The 24999-nt window shown below is 46.4% G+C and overlaps 1 protein-coding gene across 1 annotated transcript; it reads left to right on the top strand.

Annotated features, from left to right (window-relative positions):
• Nucleotides 1-2570: 2570 nt before the first annotated feature.
• Nucleotides 2571-21494, top strand: Rpn1 (ribophorin I). The gene is made up of 10 exons (XM_075983554.1): nucleotides 2571-2869; nucleotides 6432-6496; nucleotides 7886-8192; nucleotides 12615-12824; nucleotides 14842-15034; nucleotides 15995-16094; nucleotides 17333-17471; nucleotides 17573-17692; nucleotides 19236-19481; nucleotides 20918-21494. Exons 1-10 carry the CDS (start codon nucleotides 2612-2614, stop codon nucleotides 21098-21100), a joined length of 1821 nt encoding a protein of 606 aa, XP_075839669.1. The 5' UTR covers nucleotides 2571-2611; the 3' UTR covers nucleotides 21101-21494.
• The last annotated feature ends 3505 nt before the right edge of the window (nucleotides 21495-24999 follow it).

Here is a 24999-nt window from a genome sequence, read left to right as displayed (position 1 = left end):
ATGCCGCTCATTTCCCAATTGTTATCTATTGTTTTTCTTCTTATTTTGTATTTTTCTATTATTTTGGATGCTCCAGTTTTTTCTTCCACTCTGAGGCCTGCTTTCCAGAGTTGTGTGTATGTGTCCATGGCTCTGAGGATTGAGCCCTAGGTCTTTTACACGTGAAGCACATGCTCTACCATTGAGCAACACCCCTAAATTCCTTCTGCATGCTCGGCAAGTAGTGTTCCCAATCCTTCTTCACACTTTCCTTTGTGCATATATGTATATAAGCGTCCAAAAGAGGCCAGGGAACAGCTTCTTTCCTCAGGAGCTGTCTACCTTGCTTTTTGAGACAGGATCTCTCACTGGCTTGAAACTCATCTAGTAGGCTAGGGTGGACAGCAAACTCCAGAGAGCAAACACGTCTCTGTCTCTGACACCCCAGTGCTGCAATTGCAAGGGTATATCTCTGTGCCTGACTTTTTTCATGGATTCTGCGGATCAAGCTCAGGTTTTTATGCTTGTGTGGCAAGGATTTTATGACTGAGCTATCCACCCAGTTCCCCTCTTAACACTCTTAATAATAACTTTATTATTCTAAAAATATTTATTTATTTATCTTTTGTGTCTGGGGGTTTTGCTTGCATGTGGGTCTGTGTGCCATGTTCCTGCAATGCCAGTGGTGTCTGGAAGAGAATGTTAGATCCACTGGAAATGGATTTATTGTGTGAGCAGGTATGTGGGTTCTGAGAATTGAACCTGGGTCCTCTGTAAAAGCAGTCAGTACACTTAACTGCTGAGCCATCTCTCCAGCCACTTTACTTTATAACTTTTAAGTTTCAAAGAGTTGAAAAAATTGTGTCTCTAATTTTGGATTGTTGTCCTAAGCAGCTGCTATATTGCCCTTTGCAGATCTTTGCCCTGTGAAGGTGATAATAAAGTAGTAGTAGTCATACTTTCTACTATCATTATTATTTTAATACTTAAGACAAAATATCCTATGCTGGTCCTGAATTTGCTGTATTCTTTCTTTAGCCTTCTAAGCACTGAAGGATTACAGACATGCACTACTACACCCAAGTGGCATTAAAAAATTATTTTTAAATGTCTATGTGTTTGTGAGAGAGAGAGAGAGAGAGAGAGAGAGAGAGAGAGAGAGAGAGAGACAGAGAGACAGAGACAGAGACAGAGAGGAAGAGAGAGAGGAGCAGAGAGATCATGCATGGGTGTCTGTGGCAATCAGAAGAGAGCATCAGATCCCCTGGTTGTGAGCTACAGGTAGCTGTGAGCTGTTTGTGTGGGTGCTGGGAACTGGAGGAACTCAGGTCCCTTGTGAGAGCAGCAAGTTCTCTTAATCACTGAGCCATCTTTCCAGCTTTGTGTATGTATTAGTGTTCAAACAGTAAGCAATTTTGCTTTGTGGGCCACACAGTCTGTTTTGTAAATATACTACTGTTCCTTTTGTAGCGTGAAAGCAGTCGTAAGCCACAGGCAAATAAATGTGGCTCTGTTCCAATAAAACTTTATGGACGAGGATAGACTGTTGGCCTGCAGGTGCTAATTTTCTGACTTTTGCTCTATAGGGAGGGTGGAGCATGTCCTTCCCTCCCTTCTCTCTTTCCATTAGCTGGTGTTATTGTTGAATATTTCCATTTCCTTCAAAATTCACATCGAAACTAAATCCTTCAAGCAACAATATTGGGGCGTGTTCGTTAGACAGGGATTAATTGAGGCAACTTGGAAATGAAAGAGAAGCAGAATTGCAGAATCTCAACAGAAGCAGAACTGTCCTTCAGTCAGAGCAAATGACGGGCAGCAGTCCTCTGCTGGAGGGGAGCCTGTGCACCTGCGTTGGTGCAGGGAGCTTGGAGGTTGGATAGGGTGAAAAGGGAACTTTTGGGGAGGAAAGGTTTACCAAAAGAGTCAATAGATGTGATCTTTCTTTCTTTGTTTTAAAAAAATGGTTTCAGCCGGGCGGTGGTGGCGCACGCCTTTAATCCCAGCACTCGGGAGGCAGAGGCAGGCGGATCTCTGTGAGTTCGAGACCAGCCTGGTCTACAAGAGCTAGTTCCAGGACAGGCTCCAAAACCACAGAGAAACCCTGTCTCGAAAAAAACTAAAAAATAAAAAAATAAATAAAAATAAAAAAATGGTTTCAAGGCCCAATAATGCCAGCGGATGTTCTCATTACTATGCTGGTTTCCTTGATAGAAGGTATGCTGTGCAGAGAGTTTCTGCACTAGTTTGAGGTTCGTTGTTTTAACTCATTAACTCTTCTGTATGGCTTTGGGAGATGATTGCACCAGAGGAATCCATCCTCAAGATGCCTTTGTAAAGGGGCTTGCCGCAGGGAGACCCTTTCCTATCGTTCTGTCACATGAGGATATGGAATTCCTTCCTTAGATGATGCCACATTAAAGTGTCGTCTCGGAAGTAAAGAACAGTTCTGCACCCCAAGAAGCAGGCCTGCGCTTTAAGATTTCAGTCAGGCGCCCCGTGGTTGCCCGGTTGCCCTGGAGACGGGGTCCTTTCTGGCGGGGCCCAGCCATCTTGTGGTGCTGTTGTCCAATCAGCGGTTGCTCCGTGGCTGGGGGGCGGGGCGCTGGTCGCCGGCGCTCTGCTCGCGAACATGGAGGCGCCGGTCGGCTTGGTGTTGCTGCTGTGGCTCGGGGCTTTGGCCCCGACGCCCGGCAGCGCCTCTTCGGAGGCTCCGCCGCTGGTCAACGAGGATGTGAAGCGCACGGTGGACTTGAGCAGCCACCTGGCCAAGGTGACGGCCGAGGTGGTCCTGGCGCACCCGGGCGGCGGCTCCACGTCTCGAGCCAGCTCGTTCGTCCTGGCCCTGGAGCCGGAACTCGAGTCTCGGCTGGCTCACCTCGGCGTGCAGGTGAGCGGAGAATGGGCCGGGCTGCCGCACACGGGCTTCCTGCGGCGCCGGGGATCCCTGCGGAGGCCGGGGCGGGCTGCCGGGAAAGTTGAGGGTTGTCTGGAAGGCTGGTGTGGAGGGGACAGCCGAGAGGTCGGGGTCCACCGCCCCTCTCGTCCGCGTGTCCACTCGGACACGTCAGCACAAACTTAGGAGCGGCGGGCGCCGCCCACGTGGCAGCTCCGGAGCCCGAGGCGACCCCTTGGTCTCCCGGCGACCACCTTCCACACCACACCACAGCACAGGAACATCTTGGCTGTGACCAGGTGCGGTGCTTCGGGCGCCTAGCTTTCCCCCCTGTGCCTTTCAGTGAGCACACTTTTACGGCTTAGCCATCGTGGTCTCTGGGAGTAGAGGGACTGTCCACACAGGTTGCTTTTATTGCCGTTTCCATTAAACTGTATTCATTAAGTGATTACCGACTTTATTAGGAGGAGACTAGTAATTACAGTATCACATCCTAAGCACACCACATTCTCCTGACTGTAATGGAGCTATAATAAAGCAGGGTACATTGTCACTGGACCTGGCTCCTTCGCACTGAAGCCTTGTTCACGCTGAAGCACAGCTTTGCTTGGCTCTTTCTGGAAAGACATTCATGACTTCTCTCAACTTACAGAGCCGCTCATGAGTGTTTTGAATGTTCAGCCCAAGTTCGTGAAAGCCAGTCATGACTTCATGAGATCGCAATATATATTATCATAGCTGTCGAGGTGGAGAAGGCACTCAAGTTGGGCCACTCCGTGTGGCTCAGTAGTCAAGAGCACAGGGTATCCAAATGTAATTCCTAGCACCTACACGATACCTCATAGCCATCTGTAACGCCAGTGCCAGGGTGCACAGGCATACATGGAAGCAAAAAACCCATACACATTAAAAAGAAAGGAAAAGAGAAGGTTGCATCAGGTATTTTAAGTGCTTTTTCTGTTACAGCAACTTTTTGAGGTATAGGTGTTACTACATGGCTGTGGAAGCATCTGCCTTGGAGCTGCTAACCCCACAAATGAAGGTTTATAATTTGTTCCATGTCCTGTATGTTGCTGCATTATTGACTACTTGCTTCCTGGCCGTGATATGAGACTAGTTCTGATATTTCGGTTTATTCACAGTGGTGTTAATTCTGGAGGGAGGCCAGTTGTATATGTAAACTGCATTATACTCCTACCTTGTGAGACACAGGGACGCCAAATGTGAGAAGGAGCACATACTGCGTTGGGAACGTGGGTGAGGTTGGATGGGTTACGGGAACCCTTTTAGGAACTGGTAGAAGGACAATACTGATTATGTGGTTTGAGCCATCACTATTATTATTATTATTATTAGAGACAGGGTCATGTTCTATAGCCCTAAGACTATTTTAGAACTTGAATGCTGATGGCTAAAAATGACTTTGAACTTCAGATCATCTTGCTACTTTTCCCCATGTACTGGGACTACAGTTTTATAACACCATGCTTGGTTCTCTTTTACTTTTTACTAAGTCATCAATATTTTTCGTGAATATCAGTAAGCTATGCATTAACAAAGAGTTCTGAATAAGCAAACTTTTTGGACTTTCTGAAGTACTAAAAATGATATTTAAGAAATTGCTTTTGGAGTTGGGAGATGGTGATGGTGGCTCATACAGTCCCAGCAGTTGGTGGGAGGGTCGGTAGTTGAAGGTCATCCTAAAGGGAGTGTGAGGCTAGCTTGTGCTCTGAGACTGACTTCCTATTGAGCTGGTGTGTGAAGCGATGGTAAAGCACATGCCCATCTGTGCAGGCCGTGAGTGCAAGTCTCAGCTCAGCACCGCACATAGAAGTCTTCTTCATAGCTGTGTGCTCTCTTGGGAATTAGTGCTTCAGTCCTAGAATTTTATTTTTTCCATGAGGATAGGTTAGTCTGATCAAGGGTTAGTTAGTGGAGAGTATGTATGTTTTCCACATAGACTGCCACAGTCTGTGACTCCAGATAACACCTCAGGAAGCCTCAGCAGCCTTCTAGAGTTAACCTGGGTGCATGTCTGGTGCCGTTAAAGGATAAGAGTACAGCATGTCCCATAGCGGCCCCTGGGGCTCCTTTCCCCTAAGGCCTTTGCACTTCTGCCACTCTGGGATCAGAAGATTTGGTCACAGATGGGACTTCTGTTGTTGCCTTTTATTTGTACTTAGAGTTATTTTGATATGAAAAAGAAAATGTCCAGAAGGAAGTCTTTGGAACATTTGGGAAGTAAACATGGAGATAAGGTCTTTATGTGTATTTGATTGTTTAGGAAAATGTTTATAGTAACTCTTCCGTGATGTTCAGGCTAAATCTTATGGTTTCAGATAAAAAATAAAGTTGGGTAAAGGTATTTGCCTGGCCCTGACTTCAATCACCAGCACTACAAACAAAATTTCTAGGCCAGTGAGAAGGCTCAGGGGGTAAAGGCCCTCATGGTGCAAGTCTGATTGACGATTGGAGTGAGTCCTGAAACCCATATAAAAATCCTGGTGCAGTGGTCCACATCTGTAATATCAGCACTGGCACCTTCAGACGGGAAACAGAGATAGAAGAATCACCTGGAAGCTTGCAGGCCAGTAAGCGTGGAGTACCCACCATGGCAGAAACAGCAGGAGAGATCCTGTCTCGGTCTCCACACATGTGCACACTCCCCCTCCCGCTCCCTCTTCATTCCCCCTCAAACACACATACACATGCACACACAACACACACACGAAAAAAAAAACTATGAAAAGTTACTTTAACGTAAATATTGTAAAGAAGTTGGTGTATTAGTTTCCTTTCTATTGCTATGATATAACTTCAAAACCAAAGCAGCTTTAGGAAAGAAGGATTTACCTCTTTGACACTTGTAGTTTCAGAGGGTTAGAGCAGAGGTAGCAGGTGGCAGGTAGTTGGGGGCAGCAGTGAGAATTCACATTTGATCCACAAGCAGGAGGCATAGAGCACACTGGGAATGGTTGGAGTATTTTTGAAACCTCTTAGACCACCCCCCAGTGACACACATTCTCTCAGAAGGGTTGTCTTCGTTGGGCTTTCTATTGCTGTAAAGAGACACCATGACCATGCAGCTGTTGTAAAGGAAAACATTTTATTGGGGCTCACTTAGGGTTTCAGAGGTTTAGTCCGTTATTATCATGGTTGGACATGGAGACATGGTGCTGGAGAAGGAGCTGAGAGTGCTACATCTTGATCTGCAGGCAGCAGGAGACTGTGGTACCCTGGGCACAGCTTGAGCATAAAAAACCTCAAAGCTGGCTTCCATAGTGACACGCTCCCTCCAACAAGGTGGCACCTCCTAATTGTGCCACTCCCTATGGGCCAAGCTCTCAAGCACATGAGTCTGTGGGGACCATACCTATTCAAACCTCCCCAGAGGGCAAGCCTGAACCCTTCACAAATGGTAACACCAACTGGGGGCCAAGTATTTAAGCATGAGCCTTGCAGGGCATTCTCATTTAAACCATAATTGTTAATAGTTGGCTTAAAATTTAGAACTTGAAAATATAAGAAAGAATGAACTACTCTTTTTCTGTTATAGGTAAAGGGAGAAGATGAGGAAGACAGCAACCTTGAAGTACGTGAAACCAAAATGAAGGGGAAAAGGTAAGCAGGCGGACCGAGAGGTGTTTATAAGGTGGCTGACCAGATGTTTGGGATAGGTGGGATAGGTAGAGACATCAGAAAATCCCCTAGTTTTCTAGCTTAGAGTTGGCTGCATGGCAGTGCTGTTAACAGAGGAGGGGATCTGCTGGGAATGGTACTGGTGTTTTGAATTGACTGGGCCGTCCGCAGAACTAACAAGGAAACGTGAACACTGCTTACTCAGGACCAGTCGTGAAAAGAAAAGCAGATATGATACTTGAAGCCAAGAACGGGATAAAACTGTCCTAGAAGACGGAGGGCTTGAAGTGTTGTCTTAGTTGTGAACTTTTTAAAGCAATATGATGTACAGTGCTGTGAGTTCTCAATTAAGTCATCCACATTCTAATCATTGAGGGTGAATTACATGGGAACATGTTTAAAAGCCTTCAAGTTTTTACTAATGACATACTGGGTCTAACAAAAATTCATTTTTTGGCTTAGGAAATTAAGATTCATTAGTGTACAGGCAGTGTCTCCTTGCTCACTTGTATGCATGCTGCAGCTGGACATGCATAGGAGAGGACAGCTTGCAGTAGTGCTTCTCTCCTCTTGTGAGTCTTGGGGCTTGAACTCAGGTAGTCATGCTTGACCGCAGGCCCTTTTATCCACTGATTCATCTCTCTGCCCCAAGCATTTTTTAAAGAAATGTTTTTGTTTGTTTTTTGAGACAGGGTTACTTTAAAATTAATTAGTTGACTTTGTGGGCGGGGGGTGTTTTTCTTGCATATATGTGTGCACCACTTGCATGCAGTAGCCTCGGAGGCCAGAAGAAGATGACATATCCCCTTGAAACTGGAGTCAGAGTAATGAACTGCTGTGTGTTTGCTGAGAATCAAATCTGGCTCCTCTGAAAGAACAGCCAGTACTCATACTGTTGAGCCATATCTCTGGTCACCCATTTTCTTGAGTCAGTCTCACTAACTCCAGCTGATCTTAAACTCCCTCTGTCACTAAGGATGACCTTGAATTCTTGTTCTTTCTGCCTTTATCTTTCAAGTGTTGGGATTAGAGGTCTGTCACTTGACCTGTCTCTGATAGTTTTTATGTTTTTATTATCATAAACAAACTTGGGATGAACATCTGGACATCCATCTTTAAAGGCTTAAGTTAATATATTAAAGGCGATATCTTTCATCTTGGATGAAGAATTTACTGTGACTTTGAAATACTAGCTGATTTCAGTATCTTTAGTCTTCTTGCTTTTTCTAGAGCTTGTTACATAGATTAGACTGGCTGAGAAGTCACAGAGATCCACTTTCCTCTGCCTCCTAAGTGCTAGGAAAAAAAGGTGTGTGCTACCATGCCTGGACCAGTGTCTTTAATTCTAATTCTCTCGCTTTCCTCCTTCAGTGGGAGATTTTTCACAGTCAAGCTTCCAGTTGCTCTTGATCCTGGGTCCAAGATCTCGGTTGTTGTGGAAACTGTCTACACCCATGTGCTTCATCCATATCCGACTCAGATAACTCAGTCAGAGAAACAGTTTGTGGTATTTGAGGGCAACCATTATTTCTATTCTCCCTATCCAACAAAGACCCAAACCATGAGAGTGAAACTTGCCTCCCGAAATGTAGAAAGCTATACCAAGTTGGGGAACCCCACACGATCTGAAGACGTCTTGGATTATGGACCTTTCAAAGACATCCCTGCCTACAGTCAGGTAGGTTCCAGAGACCATCACGGCCAGGCTTGGATGGTATGTGCCGGTTGGCATTCAGAAAATGTTCAGAACCTATCTTGAAGTAACTCTTAGTCCCATTAACTTCCACCTGAGAGCTGAGTTCAGACACTGGAAAGTGGGCATCATTTGAGAAGGCAATGAGGGCAGGGTCGTGATGGACAAGGAGAGAAATTGGGGTGACGGTGGTAGTAAACAGACCAGAGGCTAAGGGCCTTGGAATTGGTACTTTGGGAGAGAAAGCATTTAATTCATGATAAAAATTTTGTTGTGGGGCAAGGTCCAAGACTCAGGAGAATATCTTGAATTCGAGGCTAGCCTTGTCTACATAGAATTCCAGGTTAGCCAGGGATACACAGTGAGACTCTGTGTCAAAAAAGAAAACAACAATTGACTGGGCAGTTAAAAGCACTGACTGCTCTTCCAGAGGACCTGACCTTCTTCCAGACCATGTGGTGGCTCCCAACTGTCTTATAACTAGTCTTGTGGGATCTAATGCCCTTTTCTTGCCAAGTTGAGGATTGTACTCAGAACTTCACACATGATAGGTAAGACTCCCACTGAGCTCCAGCACTGGCCCCTGGAATTCATTCTAGTCTTGCTTTTTTGTAGCACAGGCTATTGCTTCAGCCTCTGGAGCACTGGAAGTATAGGTGTGCAGTACTATTCTTTTTTTTTTTTTTTTTTTGGTTTTTCAAGACAGGGTTTCTCTGTGGCTTCAGAGCCTGTCCTGGAACTAGCTCTTGTAGACCAGGCTGGTCTCCTGGTCTCGAACTCACAGAGATCCGCCTGTCTCTGCCCCCCGAGTGCTGGGATTAAAGGCGTGTGCCACCACCGCCCGGCTTTTTTTTTTAGTTTTTTGAGACAGGGTTCTCTGTAGCTTTGGAGCCTGTCCTGGAACTAGCTCTTGTAGACCAGGCTGGTCTCGAACTCACAGAGATCCACCTGCCTCTGCCTCCCGAGTGCTGGGATTAAAGGCGTGCGCCACCACCGCTCGGCCTATTCTTGACTAGAGATAATGCTATTAATGTAGAGATCATGTTATATAATGTATTGCCTAATTCTTATGCTTAGTAACTGCACTGTACACTTTTTTGGTAGCCATTTTTCTGATGTTTGCCTTGTGTGGCAGTCCTGCCTCAGTCTTCCTAAACAGATGGTATTTCAGTTGTAAGCAGCCATTCCCCAGCTCAACAAACATTTTTTTTCTTTTTGGTTTTTTTTTTTAAATATTTATTTATTTATTTATTATGTACACAATATTCTGTCTGTGTGTATGCCTGCAGGCCAGAAGAGGGCACCAGACCCCATTACAGATGGTTGTGAGCCACCATGTGGTTGCTGGGAATTGAACTCAGGACCTTTGGAAGAGCAGGCAATGCTCTTAACCTCTGAGCCATCTCTCCAGCCCCTCTTTTTGGTTTTTTTAAGGCAGGTTTCTCAGTAGCTATGGAGCCAATTTTGGAACTCGCTCTTTAGACTAGTCTGGTCTCAAACTCACAGAAATCTGCCTGCCTCTGCCTCCCGAGTGCTGAGATTGAAGGTGTACTCCATGGCCACCTGGCTGAAACAAACTTTTTTTTTTTTTTTTTTTTTGAGACAGGGTTTCTCTGTGGTTTTGGAGCCTGTCCTGGAACTAGCTCTTGTAGACCAGGCTGGTCTCGAACTCGCAGAGATCCGCCTGCCTCTGCCTCCCGAGTGCTGAGATTGAAGGTGTACTCCATGGCCACCTGGCTGAAACAAACATTTTTTTTTTTTTTTTGTTTTTTGAGACAGGGTTTCTCTGTGGTTTTGGAGCCTGTCCTGGAACTAGCTCTTGTAGACCAGGCTGGTCTCGAACTCGCAGAGATCCGCCTGCCTCTGCCTCCCGAGTGCTGGGATTAAAGGCGTGCGCCACTGCCGCCCGGCTGAAACAAACATTTTAAAGCTAGAAATGATGGCAATTGCTTGTAAAACCAACACTCAGGAGGCAGAGATACCAGGATTGTTTGAGGCCAGCCATGCTTCATATTCTTTGTTTCAAAACAGAACAAACACCATGAGCATTTTAAGAATGAAAGTAAGTTCTTGTGTGTCTGTGTATGTGTGTATTTGAGTCTGAATCTGCTCACAAGTGTGTGCATTTGGAGTTGAATCCAGGGTCTTAGGCATGCTAAGGATGTGCTCTATCAGTGAGCTGTACCTATGATTCCTGCAGCATGAAGCTGCCGTCCTTATAGTATTGGCACTGTGATGTGGGATTCCCCTCTGTATGCTGTGAATACCATTGGTTAATAAAGAAGCTGCTTTGGGCCTATTACAGTGCAGAAAAGGGCAAGGCAGGAATTCCAAGCAGATAGAAGAGGAGAGAGTAGGCAGAGTCAGGGAGAAGCCATGTAGCTGTTACAGGAGACAGATGCTAGACACCAGACAGAGCCTTACCGGTAGGCCCTAACCACATGGCGACACACAGATTAATAGAAATGGGTTAATTTAAGATACAAAAAACTAGGCAATAAGAAGCGTGAGCTAATAGGCCAAACAGTGTGTTGTAATAATACAGTTTCTGTGTGATTATTTCAGTCTGGGCAGCCGCGAACAAATGAGCAACCTCTGCCAACAGCACTGCATATTGTTCAGTAGGAGTTTGAATTGAATCTTAAAGGATGTGGTTAGAGAGTGAGAGAATAAGAGAATTTATAAAATTACAAAATGTGTTTGCTTCTCTTCCTAGACTTTGGAAAGAAGGGTATTTTCCTAACATTCTAATTTTATATTGCCTTTCTGAATTATGGGCAAGTTCATCAAAGGGCATTACTCAGTGACCAGAGAGACCCCAAACCTACTCCCCGTTGAATCTAGGACCTTTGTGTGCAGGGTAAGCACCCCGGCACTAACCCATATATAGTCTCAACCCCAGAGAGTTTTTTAAAATTTTAGTGTGTGTATGTATGTGTGAGTATATGTGAGATGTGTTGGTGTGAGTGCCACAGCACATGTCTGGAGGCCGGAGGACAGCTTTTGGTAATCATTTCTCTTCTATTATTATATGGGTCCCAAGTGTAACAGCAAGTGCCCTTACTTGCTAAGCCGCCTTGCTGTTCCTACCTGAGATTAAAATAAAGCTAACCTCTGGGGGAGTTGGCAGACAACTTGAAGAATTATGCAGACACTTGGACTCAGAATTTCCACTTGCTGAAGATCTAGTATTGTTGCTTATGTTTATCAACTAGAGCAAAGGTTGTGGAGACTGGGACTTCCAACCTGTTTGTTTTTTAGGTTTTTTGAAGCGGTTTCTCTGACTGCCCTGGAATTCCCTCTGTAGACCAGACTGGCCTCAAATTCAGAAATCTGCCTTCCTCTATCTCCAAGTGCTGGGATTAAAAGTGTGGCATCACTCCTGGTCTTATATGGTTGGGCTTTCTTGAGGGACTTTTTTAGACTGCCAGCCACGAATAATGGCACAGAGACTTACTGTTAATTATGAGAGCCTACAGTTTAGGCTTGTTCCCAACTAGCTCTTATAACTTAATCTGTTTCTGTTAATCTACGTTTTGCCACATGGCTTTTTATATCTCCTCCATTCTGTACATCTGACTTTCTCCATGTCTCTCTGGCATCTCCCATGCACCTATATTCATTCCGAGTTCCTCTCTCTCCCTGGAAGTCCTGCCTATTCTCTCCTGCCTAGCTAGCTATTGGCCATTCAGCTCTTTATTAAACCAACCATGTGCCTTAGGCAGGTAAGGCAAAACATAGACCCATCTTCCTGTAGTATAAGCATCTTCCTGCTTCAGCCTTAGTTTATTTTATTTTATTTTATTTTTTTAAAGACAGGGTCTCTGTTTCCCAGGCTGGCCTTGGAACTCATGGTGATTCTCCTGCCTCTGCTTGTTGAGAATTGGGATTATGGGCATAAATGACCACTTTTTGAAAGTTTTAGAGCAAGTTTCTTTCTCAAAAACAAAACAAAAAAAACCTTCTATAGTTCAGGCCTGGAGATATGGCTTAGTGGTTAAGACCACATGCTATTGTTGCAGAGGACCTGAGTTCATGTCCTAGCACCTATATCTGGTTGCTTTAGGAGATCTAACACATTCTTGGCCTTAAAACCACTCTATATATATTGGTGCTTAGTAACCATTCTGTGGATGATGCATAGGCCCTCTGTAGTTATTTTTTTTAAAGATTTATTTATTATGTATATGATGTTCTGTCTGCATGTATGCCTACAGGCCAGAAAAGGGTACCAGATCTCATTACACATGGTTGTGAACCACAATGTGGTTGGTGGGAATTGAACTCAGAACTTCTGGAAGAGCAGTCGGTGCTCTTAACTCTCTCCAGCCCTAGTTAATTTCTTTTAAACGAATGTTGATTTTTCTGTTGCCAAGGCTATGAACTGTTTGTTTACTTCTCTTCTAGGATGCTTTTAAAGTACACTATGAAAACAACAGCCCTTTCTTGACCATCACCAGTATGACCCGGGTCATTGAGGTTTCTCACTGGGGTAATATTGCTGTGGAAGAGAATGTGGACTTGAAGCACACAGGTGCAGTGCTGAAGGGGCCTTTCTCCCGCTATGATTACCAGAGACAGCCTGACAGTGGCATTTCCTCCATCCGTTCTTTTAAGGTATGAGTGGCCAATTTGGACCTTGTGGGAACTGTATCTTTATCAGTCCTTTTTCTTGCTTTTCAGTTTTGGGGGATTAACTAACGGTGTTGTTGAGTATCAGTGTTAATCAGAAATTTTGGGGATTAACTATGGTGATGCTAGTATCAGTGTTAATCAGAAGGTTTTGGGGATCATTTGTTGCAGTTCATAATAAAATAGTCCCACACTAGCCCAGAATGGAGTATAATAAAGGTTTATTTAATAGGGGCTGAACTCACAGAAAGGGTAGCAATCTGCAGTCCTCTACGTTCGCTGGGAACTGGAACCAAATTCAGCAGCCAAGAAGCCTGTGCATGCTTTGCATCTGCATTTATAGTGCATGACACTACACCCAGAGTAGGGCAGTATCTTAAAGGCTTTTGGCTAAAGGAGTTCCCACAGCAAACTAATGGCGATATTGAGTATCAGTGTTATCAGAAGGATCTTTAAGGGGAATGTTCTTGTGTTTATGTGAATAGCATCCTGTATTATATAAATACTGCTTTTTCTTCTCTGCTGTGTGGGTTAGTCTGGAACGACCTGTGTAACTTAGACTAGCCGTGAACTCAAGATACCTCCTGCCTTGGCTCCTAAGTATTGGGATTATAGACATGTGCCACTGTGCCTGCCTGGCCTTAGAGCAGTGGTTCTGAGCCTTCCTAATGCTGCCACCCTTTAACACGGTTCCTCATGTTGTGGTGACCCCAATCATAACATTATTTTTGTTACTACTTCATAACTTTAAGTTTGGTACTGTTATGAATAGAAATATGAATATCTGTCTTTTTTGATGTTCTTAGGTACCCTCAAGTGGGTTGTTGGGGTTATGACCCACGGTTGAGAACCACTGCCCTAGACTATGATTGTTTTATTTTTTTTTAGAAAATTTGAATAAAAGCCGGGCGATGGTGGCGCATGCCTTTAATCCCAGCACTCGGGAGGCAGAGGCAGGCGGATCTCTGTGAGTTCGAGGCCAGCCTGGTCTACAAGAGCTAGTTCCGGGACGGGCACCAAAGCTACAGAGAAACCCTGTCTCGAAAAAGAAAAAGAAAATTTGAATAAAGATAATCACATTCATAGTACCACCACCACCTAAACATTCCTTGTTTTACAGATTTATTTTATGTGTGTGTGTCTCGTGAGTGTATGAGCACCTACCTGAAGAGACTAGAAAAGTGTTACCTATCTTGGAACTGGAGTTACGGGCATTTGTGAACTGCCTGACTTGGGTGCTGGGATCCATGCTGTGGTCCTCATGACTGAGGAGCAAGTTCTTTTAACTGCGTGGCCTTCTTTCCACCCCTGCTGCTTGCTTTTTAAGATTGGATCTGGTGTAACTTGAAGATGGCCTTGAGCTCCTTGGTGCTTCCTTTTAAGTGCAGGGGTATACTACTATGTCTTAGGCGATTTTTGTTTTTATGAAGCAGAATTGAGGTTTATTAAGACTCTTAAGGTTACATTGAATAAGAACTTGTGTGCTTGTGTGTGATGTGTATGTAGTCTAGCTTTTAAATATGAGGGTAAGAGAATGAAAGAACCTCTCAGATGGGAAGACGACTGAGAAGTGTGAGTATGGGCTTTCTTCAGCATCATCGTAAACTATTAAAAAAATGAAGAGATTGAATGTGCCTTTGTCTAGGTGACCTCTTACAAATATTTACATATGACAGAAATGCTCACTCCTTGTGTGAACAGTGAGTGTTGCATTCTCCCTCGTCAGTACACTTGGAAGATGTGTAAGCTCATTGGGTGGAAAACTGTGTAAACTAGCAATTTGATACAATTCCTTATCTTCAATTTCCTTCTTCTAACTTTAGTGTGCACAAGGGTCTTTGCAAATATTTTATTTTGTTGAGAAAATTTAATCATTCATTGAAATAGATATGAAACTTTGGGAAAAGTGACTGTCTGGGGTCTGGTGTAGGCTTTATGCTTACTGGGTCATATTTCTGCGGAGGTTCCTGAAGTTTCTAGAAGGCATTCTGCTTTCTTGCAGACCATCCTTCCTGCTGCTGCCCAGGATGTATATTACCGTGACGAGATTGGTAATGTTTCCACTAGCCACCTCCTTATTTTGGATGACTCTGTGGAAATGGAAATCCGGCCTCGATTTCCTCTCTTTGGTGGGTGGAAGACACACTACATTGTTGGCTACAACCTCCCAAGCTATGAATACCTCTATAACCTGGGTGAGTGTTGAACACAGTAAGAAAAGAATTGCAAAGGGCCAGCTTTTTCTTTTAAATTCTTGTGTTTGTTTAAGAAAAAAAATTAAATCACCAATGCTTATATGTAAGGAGAGTATTCTCTTATTATTCTTAGGAATGCTGAGGTACCTGTCCTTTTGTGAGTTGGTATAAATTACTCTTGTAAATGTAATGCCGACATACAGTATCAGTTGAGACTCTGCAGAAGGTTATATATTATGCTTTTCTCTCCTTGGTCCCATCAGTTGCCCTGTAGCCCCTCCTCCTCCTCTCTCCTTCACAGACACTGTTGACCTGCTAGTCTTTTAGCTATTGATGTATTGTGAGAACTTTTTCCCTGGGATAGGGAGGACTAGCCATATCTACTGCTCTGCCTACCCTATAAGGTCCCAGTGGGAAATCAAAGTTAGATTCCATCGAAGTTTTCCTTGGGGAACCAGTGTTTATTAGACTTACAGAGTTAGGTGAGGAGCTACTGGCAGGGGTGTGGTGATCCTAAAGCAGTCACGCTGGAGAGTTAGCATGGAGAGCGCTCCCTTCCTCCAGTCTTCCCCAGCAATAACTATCCCAGCCCCTCCCTGAGAGGCCCTGAGGCCGACCTGTGCATAGGACATAATTTTGTGCGAATGTCTGAGAGTCATGGCTGGATGCTCAGGTGAGGGTCTGCAGGTAAGCACAGTGAGCTGAAGAGGATGCTGTGCTGGCTGTGCTCTAGTGTCCGGGGATTTCATCATTGTTTATAGTTGTTCTGTCTTTCTGTGGCAATTGGAGAAGAGCCAAAAAGCCTGCTCTGTCACCTCCAGCTCTCAACCCACCAGCTCTTGCCTGTGAACTCTTGATAACATCTCTCCCTTTGTGTAAGAGGATAAAGTTCATGTCTTGTCATTTCCTCTCCGCCATCTTTCTCTGCTCACACCATTGCCTGTACTTGCTGGTCCTCAGGTGATCAGTATGCACTGAAGATGCGGTTTGTGGACCATGTGTTTGATGAGCAAGTGATAGATTCTCTGACAGTGAAGATCATCTTGCCTGAGGGAGCCAAGTAAGAGACTGTTCCTTTCCTCTGCACCCCATTTCTCTGATAGTGCCTGGTGTCTGACGAGGGACCTGTGTTCTGGGTATAGTGTAGGTACTCATTAGATAGCTTTGACAGAAGCCTTTCTGTGGAACCTTTGACTAAAGCTAGGAAAGGGAAGTTCCATTCAAAGGAGGCCACGTGGTTTAGTTAGGAAGCTTTCCAAAAGCACAGTGTCTCCATATGCCTGGAGCAGAAGCCAGAGCCGGCCCAGTAGACCAGAGTAATGGCCTGAGTCTAATGCCAGGGAGGAATGTGGAGGGCATTGCAGAGGTACACACCTGTAATCATAGGACTTGGAGCCTAGAGGCTCTTGAGTTGGAGCCCAGACTGGGCTACATGCAGAAAGTACCTGTTTAATAAAAAAGGTTGGTAGACTTTGCTCCCAGCGAGTGACTGAGTGGAACGGCTATGGTGCCATTTCCTAGGCCTGTCTCAGTGTCTTTGGTAACAGACGGCAATCATTTTTGCTTAGTTTGAGCAGCTTGCAAAAGAGATGTTGATCAAATGAGAGTTTAACCTAAAGAGCCAGGTGTTGGAAAGGAAGTTGCAGAGGCAAGGACTGGAGCCATGTAACTCACGGGGAGGCTCTGGGTTCAAGCTCAGTACTGCTGTTGTGTGTGCAGGAACCACTGGCCGGGGTGTCTGGAGGACATTGGTGGGAGCAGATGGGCTACAGGGCTCTTGTCCTTGGCAAGAGCTGCTTATAGCTTTGTGTTACTTACCTGGTTTCTTGTCACAGTGTTTGAATGGTCTCTGTTGGTTCTTATATCTACTCCAGTGACCAGGATGACATGTGCTTTGACTGGTCCATGGAGGAGGGGTTGTTCCTTCAGGCCAGACTACTGTGTTACTATTTCTCTAGGGACTGTAGGCCTGGGCCTACAGAAAGTGATACACATGCCCTAGTCCTAACAGAGACTATGATTCATGGGGGGGGCATTTGAAATAGCTCCCAAGGCAACTCTCTAGGTCCCTAGGAGACTCTGGGTGGGCTGTGCTGGGCAGCTGTGCTCACTCTGTGAACCCATCCTTGTGAGTGCTGCGGGAGACTGTCTCATCTTCAGTTTTCTGACAGTGAGTTAGCAGTGGGAGGGGAGATACCTCTGGTGGGCAGGATAGCATAGTGTGAACTTGGCCTCCTGATAACTCTTTGTCTTAGAATTCTGCGGCCCCACACCCTCACCTGTGTCTGTGCTTTCCAGGAACATCCAGGTAGACAGCCCCTACGACATTAGCCGTGCTGCGGATGAGCTGCACTACACCTACCTAGACACATTCGGCCGCCCAGTGATTGTTGCCTACAAGAAAAATCTGGTTGAGCAGCACATTCAAGACATTGTGGTGAGTGACTGCTTGCTGTTCGTTGTTGGTACCGCCGAAAGCAGTGTTAGGCTATGGATCTGAGTTGGTCTTCCCTGACACCTTTTTCCTGGCTCCTCCAGGTGCACTACACCTTCAACAAGGTGCTCATGCTGCAGGAGCCTCTGCTGGTCGTGGCTGCCTTCTACATTTTGTTCTTCACCGTCATCGTCTACGTCCGTCTGGACTTTTCCATCACCAAGGTACTCTGCTCTCTCTTCCTAGCTGTCAGACAGTCCATAGGACCTTGTGGCTGGCCGTAATCCCCTACATTTTTCTGGCCTCTGCTAATTCTCCCTAGAGAGATTTCTTCCCCCTGTGGTGCTAGTGTGGAGCCCAGAGCATCAGGCGGCCACTGACTGCTCCATAGCCTTCTGCTTGTATCTGAGAATGTGATCAGAAGCAAACCGTGTTAAGTCCCTGCTTTCTGCCTTGTTTTGGTTGTGGAAACAACCTGGACACTAGGTGAGGTAGGAGAATCATTGAATGGCAATTCTGCCTTGTCCTCCCTTTTTGCCATATAGGAAATTAATTTCATCTGCTGCTACTAGCCACTCTGATTTTGTGGTTCTAAAAAAAAAAATAATAAGGTAGATAATTTTTTATTCTTCTCTCATATAATGTATCCCCCCCCACACACCATCCACTTCTCCCTTCTGAAAAGAGCAGCCTTTCCAGGGATATGATCCAAACATGGCATAGCGAGATGCAATGAGACTAGGCACAAACCCTCATTAAAGCTGGGTGAGGCAACCAGTAGGAAGAAAAGGGTCCTAAGAGCAGGTGAAAGAGTCAGAGACACCCCCTCTCCCACTGTTAGAAGTCCCATAAGAACACCAGGCTAACAACCATAACATATGCAGAGGACCTAGTGCAGACCCATGCAGGCTCTGTGATTGCCACTTCAGTCTCTCGGAGCGCGTATGAGCTCTGCTAAGTTGATTCTGTGGACCATGTTTTCCTGGTATCTTTGACCCCTCTTTTTCCTAAAATTCTTCCCTCTTCCTCAACGTTTCCCAGATCTTCAAAGGAGAGGGACCTGACGGAGATCTCTAATTTGGGCTTTCTCTCCACCTAATGTTTGGCTAAGGGTCTAGGCAGATATTTTTATTGTCTTCTTACTTTGTAGGGACTGAATATATTTTTGTACTTAGCATTTTCCATCTGTCGGGCATGTTCTGGAATCCTCTGTCAGTTCACAGAGCTTTATCACTTGCATGTCTGCAGATAGTCATTGATCAGTCATTGCTTACTGTGCCTACATCTATCTCATGTAACGTCCTAAGGATTTATTATGTAAAGGTAACTTGTGTCCTCTGGACCTAAGCCAGCCTCTGAGTTGTGGGGCAGGCCTTGCCAGTGGATACAGAGTGAGAGGATCTGGAGAGGGATGGTAAATGGAGAAAGAGTTCACCTTCTTTCCTGAAGTTCCTGAAACCCTATGGTGGTCTCCCCGAAGTCTTTTCACGGCTAGAGATGAGCTCTTGCTGTGCCAGTTTCATGGCACATTCTACCATTACTGTCCTGATCACGGCTGTGAGCCTGTGAACTGTAAAGTAGTGTTTGCTTCATCTTGATGTCTCCTCCAGCCTTTGTAGTAAAGCCTGGTCCTCTAAGTGTCAGAAGGGTTTGACTCTGGCTTCCTAAGGTGTCCGCTATTGGCTGGTGGCGGTAGGCATCTATGGCAGATAAGTCGGAGTAAGCACCAGCCTATCTGCTGACAGATGTGGTCTCTCTGCCCTCCAGGATCCAGCTGCAGAAGCCAGGATGAAAGTGGCCTGTATCACAGAGCAGGTATTGACCCTGGTCAACAAGAGGTTAGGCCTCTACCGTCACTTTGACGAGACCATCAATAAGTACAAGCAGTCCCGGGATGTCTCTACCCTCAATAGTGGCAAGAAGAGCCTGGAGACAGAGCACAAGGCTGTGACCAGTGAGATTGCTGTGCTGCAGTCCAGGCTGAAGACAGAAGGCTCCGACCTGTGTGACAGAGTAAGTATTAGTGTTGTGAGCCACTTGTCTGCGGCCCTCCACGCCCCTTCAGGGACTATTTCTGCTTGTTGGAAGCGGCACCCATCCTGCTCTTTGGGCTGGGCTCGGCTCCAGGTGCCCCCAGATACTCACGTGTGCAGGACCATGGGCTCTTCAAGTGGTGTCAGTGCTTGTGGTGGGATACGAAACTTTGCGGCATCTGTAGGTTGGCTTTGGAGAAGTTCTGCAGCTTCTCCAGCTCTGTGTCCCTGTGACTGGCAGTGAGGGCAGTGTCCTCCCTCCAGATGGCCATGCCTGTAATCCCAGTGTGTATATGTGTAGGGGCATGCATCTTCAGATGAAGTCCAGACAGGCTACACAATGGGATCAAGGCAAATCCTGCCCAGAGGGTAAGATTTTGAAAAGGGGGATGAGGGGAGGCACCCAGACCTAAATCACTGGCTCTGACCCAGACTTTCTAAACTTGGTCAGATTATCCAATTTCTGTGTCTGTGTGTCCTTATGGGTAATGGGAAGTCAGTAGTCTTTCCAGTACCTGAAAGCGGTTGTGTCAGTGTTTAGAGCCCCGACAGTCATGTACTGTGCGAGCCAGCTATTATTATCTGTAAGGGAAGTATTACCTACTTTAAAAAGTGCCCCTCAGAGTTCTTAGGCTCCGTTAGCGGCTCCACCCCTACTTCAGTCTCTTACTAACCCTAGTTCCTTTGTAGCACCCACCATGAAACAGTTCTTCATGTGCTTACATGAGTTCTGTGTGTCAACTAATGTCTGGTCCCAGTAGAGAGAGGGCGCACTTAGGAAGCCTGTGTGCAGTCATCTTGCTGGGGTGTGAGCAGAGTTTTCATTGGGACTGCGATCAGCTCTGTTCCCAGCCGTTTTCCAGTAACCGCTCAGAGACTTAATCTTAATTACAAATGCTCGGTCAGTAGCTTAAGGCTTATTGCTAACTAGCTCTTACAACTTAAATTAACCCATTTGTGTTAATTTCTGCCATGTAGCGTTACCTCTTTCATCTTGCACCTCCTGTTTCTTCTCCATATGTGGTGACTCCTGACTCCGCCCCCTTGTCAGTGTCCTTGTCTGGGTCTCTCATACAACCTTATTCTGTCCAGCTTCTTTACTAAACCAGTCACAGCAACATACATTCACATAGAGAAAAGGAATATTCCAAACTGGGGTCCCATGGTTTCACCAGGTGTCAGGGTAGAAAGCAGCTTGCTTGTCAGAGCTGACAAGAACATGACCTGTAGGTGGTGAAGCTACTGTTGGAGCCAGGCTTGTTTTCTTGGTGCCAGCCCTCTACCATGGGCACTGCTTTTTGTTGAATATTGACTGTTCATGTGGGGCTCTGGATCTGTGGGCCTGGGAAGCGATGGGGCTCGTTGAGTAGGGTGAGAGGGTAGTTCTCAAACTCTTCCCTGCTCTGTCTCCGCCAGGTGAGCGAGATGCAGAAGTTGGATGCACAGGTCAAGGAGCTGGTGCTGAAGTCGGCAGTGGAGGCAGAGAGGCTGGTGGCTGGCAAGCTCAAGAAGGATACGTACCTCGAGAATGAAAAGCTCAGCTCGGGAAAACGCCAGGAGCTGGTCACCAAGATTGATCACATCCTGGATGCTCTGTAGCTCGTGTCTCCAGGGCAGGCCCAGGGTGCCTACAGCTCAGCTGCAGTGCATAGAGGGAGGAGGCTGTGTTAACAAAAGACCTCAAGAAGGAAAAGCCAAGGCCCTACCCACAGAGGTCTGAGAAACTTGTCCCTTATTTCTGAATGGGTCCCTTTTTTAAAAAAACAAAACAAAATCCTAAACAAAAATCCTGTATAAAAACCAAATATGGTTGTGTTTTGAACAAAGGCATTTTCAATAGTTGATTTAGTTTGTTTGATGCCTGGGGTATTTTTCCATCTGTAAGTCCTGTTTATGCCTTTCTAATTCCTAATGTTTGGTTCTTTTGTTAGTGTATGCATGTTTTTTTTAAAGAGTGTGTATGACCAAATGAAAATAAAGGAGGGGCTGTGAACATGTGCTGTGCTGAAGTCTTGCGTCTAATTGTGGCGTTTGGGGATAATACTTTATTTTTTTTGGTTTTTTGAGACAGGATTTCTCTATATAACAGCCCTGGTTGCCCTGGATCTCACTTTTTAGAACAGGCTGGTCAGAAGATAATACTTTTATCACTGTGGATTTTCTCAGAGTTCACAAGCCAATTGTCAGGACATTGATGTTTCCTAATACAAGCCGAGAGAGACATCCCGGAGAGTCACAAAGCAGTGGTGTAGTAAGCCTTTTGTGTTCCTTAAGTCTGTGTCACACAGTCTGAGCATTGAAAAAGGGTGGTGAGCAAAGCAGAGGTGGTTCATGGAAGGGTGACAAGCAGACACCCCACAAATTCATGATCTCAGATTGACCACACTCTGAGGAGGACACAGGCCTGGAGAACACTGTAGTCTGGGTGTGTGTAGGAGGTGGGCATCCAGAACAAGATAGTCAGTGGGTCTGTCAAGGCTTTGGCTTTACCCCAGCATCAGGATAGACTGCTGTGAGAGCTGGGCCAGTGTTGGTATGAGAAAGCCGAGAGCATATTGTAGTCATAGATGGGGCAGAGTGGATTCTGGTGCTTTGAAGTGTGCTGGGGTATAGTCCCATCTCCACCTAGCCCTGTCAGATAACTCAGAGGTCAGGATGCTGTTACTGAGTCAGACTCTTGTGTCTCTCACATCATAGGCCACTGTTGTAATGTGACCCCCTGGGCTGGCAGACAGATGGTAGCCCATTGACAAGCTCACCTCTATGCTAACAGGTGTGCACACAGGAGTAGGCTGGTTACTGGGCGGGTGGTTATATATTTCTTAAGTTGGTGGACTGAGTTGCCATTTGTCCAGCCCAGAGCTGGTTGGGGAAATGGGATAGTTGTGGTAGGTAGGAGTGCCTATGAAGAACATAGAATTAGAAGAAACCAGCCAGGTGGTGGTGGTACTCATCTTTAATCCCAGCACTCTGGAGGCAGAGGCAGATGGATATCTGAGTTTGAGGCCAGCCTGGTCTACAGAGTGAGTTACAGGACAGCCAAGGCTACACAGAGAAACCCTGTCTTGAAAACAACACACACAAAAGACCTAGGGCCTGTGTGGCAGTATATGTCTGTAGTGCCTGCTGTGTAGAATTCTGAGGCAGGAGGATCATTTGTTTTGTTTGAGACAGGGTTTCTCTGTGTACCTCTGGCTCTGGCTGTCTTAGAACTCATTCTGTAGACCAGGCTGACCCAGGAAGATCACTTGAGCAAAGAAATTTGAGATCTATTGGAGCAACGTGGTGAGGCCGTCTTTTTTTTTTTAATTAAAGCAGTTATTGAATCAGTATTCTATTTTTAGTATCTACAAGCCAATAGTGAGCTCACTTCATTGAAAAATGAAAACGATGTACAAAAAAAATATGTTTATATTACAAAAGTATATCCATCTTCTGGTGCCGGACAAAGGTCATTGAGACAAAACCAAGACAAACTATCTTAACACCAATAAAGAGATTCCCAAGATAGTATTAGCCTCCTGAAATGGTGGAGGGAAGAGAGACCAGGGAATAAAGGCAAGTGATGGGCCAGAGCTAGCAACCAGTGAGCACTGCATCCAGCAAGATGGGAGGCCTGCGAGGTCAGCCATTTGCTTTGAGTTGGGTACAGAGATCAGCTGTACCCAGTGCTGGGTGCGGTGACCCGTGCAGGACCGTAATTTACGAATTTGGGAGGTGGGGTATGGTGCATCAAGCCTGGGCTACATATGAGATCCAGTCTCCCAAACAACAAAAAGAGAGGGGACAGGTGTGTGGTATATTTAAGATGGGAGGTCAGGAGACCTAAGGGCAGTCAAATCCAGTCCTGCCTCTCTGGCCTTGGACAAGGCTCTCTTTAAGATGGAACAACCTGCTCATAGGTTGACAGTTGACTTAAGGGACTGGAGTTGATTTTCTTGGGTGCTAGGACTCAAGCCGAAGCTTGCTCTGGGAGCTGCCTGTTGCGCAGCGCCAGCCCTGCTGAATGAAGAAGCCCAGGCCTCTGCCTTTTTTTAGTGCTTGGAACCTTCAGGAAACAAGCCTCGCCAGATCTCGGTTTTTTGAACGTGCTCCAGTCGCCCCCTAGTGGACCCGAGGCGGAAAGGGCCACGTTTGCGCACTGGCATCACTATGGAGCTATGGAGAGGCAGGCGCCTAGACTGGAATGCGCAAGCGCAGTTGCTGGCCAGAGACGAACAACCCCCGCGCATGCGTGCACCGCTCCTGAATTAAAGGCCTGGTTCTATCCAGCCTTGCCTAAAGCCACCTGGTCAAGGTGTCATTTATGCAACCTTGCTCCAGTATTAGTTACTGCACCTGGTTTTACGTAGCCTTTGGCTTCAGGAAGCCAAAGGGCGAAGGTCGTGAATTTGCAGGTAGCCCAGCGGTGGCCCCCCGGAATTTCTGGGCTGGCGCAGCATGTGCAACTAGTTCTCTCTTGTCTCCATCTTCCTTGCTGCCCTGGAGCCAAGAACCTCAGGTCATCACATCTCCATGTCTACCTGCACCTTGGTTCCCCAGTAGCAAGCAAAGCCTCAGTTTCTCTCTTGGAAATCTGAGAGGAAGAGAGGCCTGGCTCCACTTTTCACCAGATTTGGGGCCCTGGACGATGCACAGCCTCACTTCAGGTCCAGGCATGGCAGCTGGCCCAGAAACCAGGCCACCATCTCAGGCCACGTGTCCCCAGGCCACATGGCCGGTGGGTCCAGCCCTGGGCAAGCCTGTCTTGGCTCAGAGCACAGCAGAGGTCTGCGGGTTCTGAGCTGCCTCCATTTGTCTTGGAGGTTGACATGGAGAAAACCCCGAAGGCCCAGTTGTCCTCACAGTTTCACCACAAGTATCCTGACCGGGTGTCTGGTGCCGAGCTGATAGTGCAGGCCCTGGCCGCAGCCCTGCCGGAAACCGCGCTGCCAGCGGTTGGGGGCTGCAGGCTGGGACAGGAAGCACCCCGGTGCACTAGGGGCCTCTGCAGGCCTGCATTGAGACCAGGTTGCCGCCATGTTGAAGGTGGACTCCTGGGGCTTAGCAGGTGCTGCCCTGTTCACCAGCCTCTCAGAGTTGTTGACTGTCTTACCCCATTAGGGTACTACCCTTCTGGCTCCCTGGTTTAGGTCTAGACCAGACATAGGTCACATGCAAGCTGAGGTTAGAGGGCTGGAAAGACACGGTGAAGGGCCTGGCCATAGGAGAAGATAAGGGCTCCTGCCCCTTGGACAGGGCCAGGGGGTTGGAAGTTAACTGTCCTGACTCTGTCACCTTCCCAGCCAGAAGGGTAGGTAGTACCCTGATGGGGAAAGACAGTCAACAACTGAGAGAATTCAGAGCGAAGGGTTTCCATGTGGTGTGGCCAGGGAAAACTGCAGGTTCCAGTCCCTTCTTGTGACTTACACTCTGACTGTGGAGCCTAGAAGAGGTACTTTTGGTTGTGAGCCTAGCCTTTAGCGGCGGAGCCATCTCTGCAGCCAGGAATCCTTTTC

The sequence above is a fragment of the Microtus pennsylvanicus genome, chromosome 8 (assembly GCF_037038515.1).
Source record: "Microtus pennsylvanicus isolate mMicPen1 chromosome 8, mMicPen1.hap1, whole genome shotgun sequence".
Classification (NCBI taxonomy): Eukaryota; Metazoa; Chordata; class Mammalia; order Rodentia; family Cricetidae; genus Microtus; species Microtus pennsylvanicus.
Note: the sequence above shows the minus strand (reverse complement) of the source record. Positions and strands in the feature narration are given on the sequence as shown.